The sequence below is a fragment of the Athene cunicularia genome, assembly GCF_003259725.1.
Source record: "Athene cunicularia isolate RWA chromosome 1 unlocalized genomic scaffold, athCun1 chr1_part1, whole genome shotgun sequence".
In the NCBI taxonomy this organism is placed as follows: Eukaryota; Metazoa; Chordata; class Aves; order Strigiformes; family Strigidae; genus Athene; species Athene cunicularia.
This window is the reverse complement of record NW_020799091.1, coordinates 84,841,437-84,848,127: the sequence shown is the minus strand read 5'-3', so window position 1 is coordinate 84,848,127 and position 6,691 is coordinate 84,841,437. Positions and strand designations below refer to the sequence as shown.

General features: G+C 38.2%; 1 protein-coding gene across 2 annotated transcripts in view; it reads right to left on the bottom strand.

Moving 5' to 3' along the window:
* The window catches only part of PDK3 (pyruvate dehydrogenase kinase 3), a 58,079-nt gene extending 51,968 nt beyond the window's left edge, over positions 1 to 6,111 (bottom strand). The window contains exon 1 of one of the 2 annotated variants that reach the window (XM_026848307.1): positions 5,906 to 6,111. In XM_026848307.1, coding sequence (XP_026704108.1) covers positions 5,906 to 6,095 — 190 coding nt within the window. In that variant the 5' untranslated portion in view covers positions 6,096 to 6,111. Of the gene's footprint in view, positions 1 to 3,462; positions 3,541 to 5,905 lie in introns of those variants that run through there. The other variant, XM_026848318.1, reaches the window with a different exon arrangement.
* Between the last annotated feature and the right edge of the window lie 580 nt (positions 6,112 to 6,691).

The following is a 6,691-nucleotide window of genomic DNA, read 5'->3' as shown; positions in this document are numbered from 1 at the left end:
AAAAAAAAAAAAAAAAAAAAAAAAAAAAACTAACATCATCTCCCTTCCCAAGCACCTGGAAGCAGACAACTGCAGCAGCACCTCTGGTCAGTTCAAAGACGAACAGAACACAGACTAAGAAATTTTCTGCCTTTTAGGGAAACAAAACACAGTAAGTTCCACCAGTTGGAAGATGCTCTCTTGCAGACTACCAGTTTATGCTTACAGGCAAGAAGAAATGGCTAGTCAAACCACCTACTGAAAGCAGAATTTCCAATGCTTAGGCTTCATAAGAGCCAAAAAAACCACAACCCAAACACTACTGCCTTGGTGATCCAGTTCGATCATCGACAGCAACTTATGGAATTATCGTGACTAGCTATGCTAAAATACTGAATTCAGAATATATGAAGTCTCAGTCACTCAGAGAAATTAAGATTTCCTTTATTGCACAATCAAAATAGTTAAAAATTTAAACCAAAGCTAACATTTTTCTTGAGAACTTTGCAGAACTGCACTAATGAAGATTTAACTAGCAGTATAAAATTTGAGAACAAACTTTTTCTGAAAAAAAATTACTAACGAACAAGCACATTTAATCCCCAAAACAGCCTTCAAAAGTGACTGATACATATAATTGTGTAAACTAAATGCATCATGATCTAGTATTACATAGCACTCCCACATACACACAAATCTATCATATCACAGTTCAATAGTGACTGCTGAACAAAGTTATCTAACCACAATGACTCTTCCAAACCTTCACAACAATCAATATTAGGCCTTATAAAAACCTCCAGTATTATATATATATTATTGGAATATCACTGCCTGCCAGAGACTGGCTGAGTTGTAAATAGTAACAGGTTATAAATAGCAACAGCTACATCAAATAAGGTTTCTAGCTACTTGCTGTGCTACAGCCCCGTTCAAGAAAACCCTTTTTATGTTAGGAAATGCAAACTATCCATGCTCAGATCTAGGGAATGAACGACTGAATACAGAAAAGCAATAACCCCAAAATAATTCAAGAGCAAAAGCAGATAGACAATCCAGCTTGCACATCTAGCTTTCACTATGACAGAAGGCTACCCTTTCAAGGTAAAAACAAAACAGCAGTAAAGTGATTCTATGCCAATGTTAGAATCCCAACAGGGGGTTTGCCTATTTAAAGTTCTAAAAGACATATTTGAAGAATAATACTGAAAATCCTGGAAAAGCCAAAAAACTATACTTTGATGGTATTTTTGTAAGGCTTCAAATAACTCTTAACAAATGTATTTACCTTTACAACATCAAGACAAAATACTCCACCACAACATACAAATACCTCATAATGAAAAAAATTCCAGGCATCAAAGGAGCCAAAACCTACCAACGAAAGCTGTAACAAGCTGGTTGGAAACTGAAGCCAGTCAGATGAAAATAAAAGACAGTAATGTCTGACTAGCATTTACTTTTCTGATCTGATTCAGTGGTTAGCATACCAATGATTAACATTCATGTGAAGAGGAAATTTTTTTTTGAAGATGCATTTAAATCAAGCATAAGTTTTAAGGTCAATGCACAGACAGCAGCAGAGAAAACCACAGCTGCAGGCAATAAATGGCAGGTAATTATTTAATAGTATCTTTTAGCCCTAAACTTTGCAAGTGTCTTAGATGCACAGTTTCTCCATCGACATTGTGTTTAAAAGAAAATACACTGCAACTTCTAATGGTTTTTGGTGTAAAAAAAAAAATCAGAATTCTAATAGTCATCTTCCATCAGAAGGTTAATAAATAGGTTTGGAGACATAAGGCTGCTTTCAATCTCTACTTTCCTACCCACACATCTTGTTGTTCAAATTGTACGCACTAGCTACCTTTCCAATGGCACGTTTTCAGTTCCAATGCTGATCCATGCTTGCTGCCAACAAGCCAACATGCCATGTAAACACTCTTGCAGAAACCTGATCTCATACTGCACATACAACTGACAGCAGTCCACTGCAATGCCAATACCTGGTTTACTCTTTATATCAGTTTTGGAAGAGGCCTACAAGTTTTCTCAAGACAGGTGAGTTTAATAGGTACCACGTAAACTGAAGAATTTCACACCAAAAATTTTATTTAAAAATAAGGAGGACCCATTTCCCATCTTTTCCTCCAGATACGCCCCAGGACACAACAGTTCCCAAGCTACATGCACACTGTGATTATCTGCTGCATGCTCAGCTGTTCACAGTACAGTACAATTACTAAATTACAACCTTTGTGATATTTTTCAATGCCAGTAGCTGTAGCAGTTGCCACAGATATTTTGATTATAACCTATGAAATCAGGATCTTCTAACCCACATTCCACAACAGGAATTCACTATGATTCACTACCTTCTATCTTAAGTGTGACCTTCTTGTCCAAACTCATTAGTAACTATGTGGTGCATGAACACTAACATACGACAAATAAGGAAGGGTAAGCGCCATTTTGTTAAGTCTTACCTATATGCACAAAGAGCTAATGAAAAGCAAAGTTTAACCCCACAGGTACAAAACTCATCCAGAACACTTGGTTTGAGACTTAAAACAGAAAAGGCTAGAATATAGGTAAGTACAACTGGCCAAGATAGCTCCAGTAGTAAACAAGCTCCAGAAGCACACAATACATGTTTTTGATGAATCAAGCCTCAGTCTCACAAAAGTCTCAGGCACTTCATCAGCTGAGCAGCAGCAATGAGAGTACTGCATGAGTACAGTATACTGGCATATGTTCACAATGTAGCACTAGCACAACTTCAAATGACCTGCATGCATTAAAGCATTACACAATTAGTATTTCACCTTATCTTTATTCGTGCTTAATTATTTCAGATGTAACATTTTCAGTACAGCCATTCATTTCACGAAACATTCGTTAATACCTTTACTGTCAACTGAGGTACCCTAACATGACTAAAATCAAGCAGTTACATGGAGCTGGCTAGCTCGGGCATGGTTCAGCATTAGCACGGCTGTGAGGGTTTTGGCTCACACCTAGCCCTTATCAAGCCAGGCCATCATGTGGGCAGAATGAGCTCAAGTCTCTTTGTGTCTTTTTTAAAATGCCAGGACACTCCTAGACATAGGAACTCTATCTTTCCTCATGAAGATCCATCTGATGGATTATTTACTTCACCCAGGCTTACATGACCAATTGACCTATGTATGTGGTGGCTGAAGACTACTATTTGGTATTTTGGATTAACTTGTCATCCTCTAAGGCCCACCTTACACTCTGAAGCAAATCTAAACTGAGATGCTATATCAACATAGATCTCCAGTATGGGCATTTTTTTTTTTCCTAGGTCTAGCCCCCAAAGTGTACAAAGATTAATATATCTGAATGTTGAACTACATCTCTACTTAAAAGTTAATTTCAGAAAAGGTATTTTAGTAATTGTATCAGACTGGGTCAGACTGCACTTGGAAATCTACCAAAATAACTTCCACAGTTATCTACCTAGCTTGGAAGCACAAAGCTGAATCCAGTTAGTTGGGTTTGGTTTTTTCCAGAGCAGAAGAATTATGAAGGCCCAGATAAACCTGGAATGACATGCTAACATTAAACAAGGTCAAAACTTGTTTATATTAAAACGCACTTACAGAAGGTCAATCTTTTGCAAAGGAATGAGATTGCACAAGAATCTTGGGAAATGCACTTTGGAAGAAAGAAACTGAATGAACAGTATTCAAGAAAAGTGTGCAAACAGAAAATGAACACACATAAAAAAGAAACAAGGAGCACAGACGATCTGAGCTCTCATACTTTGTGACATAGCCCATGACACAGTAACCTCTTACATATTTACAGCAGCTACAAAGATAGCTGCAAGCTCAACAGAAAGTAAATCCCATATGGCAGAACATGGTATGTAAACACACAGAGGACTCAGCTACAAAAACGAAAGGGGAATCACTGCTTTAAGTATTGCTTCCTGTTTTGTTTCACATGTTTTTAGTACTAGTGAGTTAAAACAGCCAAACTGTATTTTAAATGGGTTTAATTAACTGACTTAAGCTACCTGAGAAAGTTTAAAAGAAACAATTAATTTCTATCTTTGGAAGGGAATGGAGACTCTACAGCCCCACTATGCACACAACTGTATTCCATACAACCCACACTGTTATTCAGTAATTAAAAAAGTTTAAGCTGTATGTCAAAATACATCGCCACCAACTGTGTTTGAAGATTCTTCAGCCCACAAGAAATAAAAAGTTTCTTTCTCTCTGCTCACCAGGACTTTGCAGAGACAAATTTAGAAGCCAGTTTAGTCTAAACCAATACAACCAATAGAAAAAAAGATATAAAGAGCATATTGTAGTTTCATTATTGTCAGAAATGAAGTAAAAAATCCTTCTTGAAATAAAAAAAAAAAAATCGCACTTACTGTAATTTCAATTTAATACAAGAAATACATATGCATCAGACAACAAAATCAGACTGCCATAAGAGGGTTATTCACACATTCCCTTTGGACTTATTTAATATTTGTGGACAATTCTGTCGTGTTTTTGTAACACAAAAATATAATTTCTTTTTAAAGTGAGACATTAGGTAGCCTCTATAAGCTGACTACAAAAGAGAGTCGTCTTTCCATCAGACATTCAGGCTAGGTAAACAACAACTGAACTGCACCTTGAGGAAGATGCTTGGCATATTTACTCTTGAATACTTGTGTCCTGTACCACCAGCAAATTCTTTTTTAGATAATTCAGGTATAAGTAACATAGCTCCCTGATACACTGTATATTGTCCAGGCCTTCAGGGCCCAGTGGTAAAGCTTTTGTGCCAACATCTTACATTTTGTTGTCAATTTCTCCTCTAGGCCACTAAAGTCTCCAACAGAATTTGAAATTACCCAAAACCATCAACATCTAGGATCACACAAGTAACCACCTAGTTTTTAATTTATGATTAAACTGCTGTAATCTTCCTACTTGAGGTTTAAGTAAAAACAAGCACTGAAGAAAAAGTGGAGATGTTAAGTGACCCATAAGGCTTCTTAAGGTCAAGCTGATAGTTTTAGCAAGGCTCCTGATGATCTTAGAAGCCTAAGCTGTAGGCATTTTTTTCTCTGAGGTTTTAAATGTCAACAACTATATAGTTTCCTGTCAGTCTTAAGATACGAATACATTTAAATATATAGCCTACACACCACACAAGATTCCAAAGACACGTCCAGTGACAACAAACTGGAGGACATCCAAAGAACAGGACTGGCCAGACTATAACATACCGTTCTCACTCTGTTCATTTCCACTAACATAAACCAGGCTTAAAAATCATAAAACAAGACTACTTCCCAGAAAATCATGAGACGCTTTTCAAACCATAAAGTAATACAGATACTATAATGTTTTAAAAAATAACATGATTAAAAGGCTGCCACACAAAAGATGTCCCAAAGCAAGTAGTAACGCAGGGACTAGAGGGGTAGAAATCCTTATCAAAAAACAAAGTTTTTTCAGAGTATACAATTCATTAAAGCAAAGACTGAAATCTTTACACCTCTGGCCACAACTGAAAAGCCTCACAAACATTAATACTTGCCCAGCAACAATTTACAAACCCAACTTTCAAACAGGTAACAGTGAAGTTATTTGTTTAGTGACAGGGCTAAAATAAAGATATTATTTTAGGCTGTTGCTCTTGCCCATACAGAAAGCCATGGCATAAGGAGCACAAATGCTAGAGCAGGGGAAGCAGAGCAGCAACAGAAGGAGTAGGTAAGCAAGAAACACTCAAGTTAGCAGAGACCAGAGAAGGAAAGCATAGGGTCTAGACAGGTTCTCCTTTTCATGTAACACAGGACAAGGTGTGATTTTATTTTTTTTTTAAATGGTAGAAAACCCCATCTCACTGAGATGTGGTAGCAAGCCCAGCGCTGGCTCTTTATACTTACAGCATTCTTTCACTAACACCATTGCCATAAATGCGCGATTGTTTCCACTTTTAATCGCTTTCTGGCTTAATACCACTGGCTCATTTTTGTCTTCTTGTGCCTTTAGTGTAATAGCAGAATGAAGGAACACTCTATTAAGCTTCATGGTGTTACACATGGCCTTTATATTTACCCTACCAGCAACATTCATAAGATAATAAAATCTAAACAACTCTTGTGACAGAGAGCAGGAGCCAAATAACCTCTGATACAAGATACAAGAACTTTATCATTATCTAGATCGAAATGTCAGTTTTCTAACAGCAACACAAGTCATTCCTGGGTTTCAGTCCAGTGCCTCTGAAAAGAAAAAAGCTATTTAGTCACTAGCAACACTTCCTCAAGTGTGCGAATTTTCCATGAACAGGTCTCCTACACAAGTACTGTCAGAGTGTTCTCGCCTGAGGTTTAAGTAAGCCAAACTCTGCGTGGCAGATTGAAATTTTCACATTCAAGGTCAGTAAATTACTCCCTCCTTCAGTTACTAAGCTCACATAATTTCCAGTCAGAAACCCTTATTTTGACCCTCTCCCCCACGCAGCTTGCTGTCGGGCAATAACGCGAGGGGAGCGAGGCAAGCCTGCCTCTCCCGCCACCTCTCTGAGGGGCCTCATCCTGAGGAACGCCGAGGTGGCGAGGCAGCGCAGCGGTGGTGTTTACCACCGGCTGCCCAGGGCCACGCACAGCTGGCTGTCACCGCAGGAGCCCGCCCCGCACACCACTCCCACCCGACGGCCGCCAGCAGCC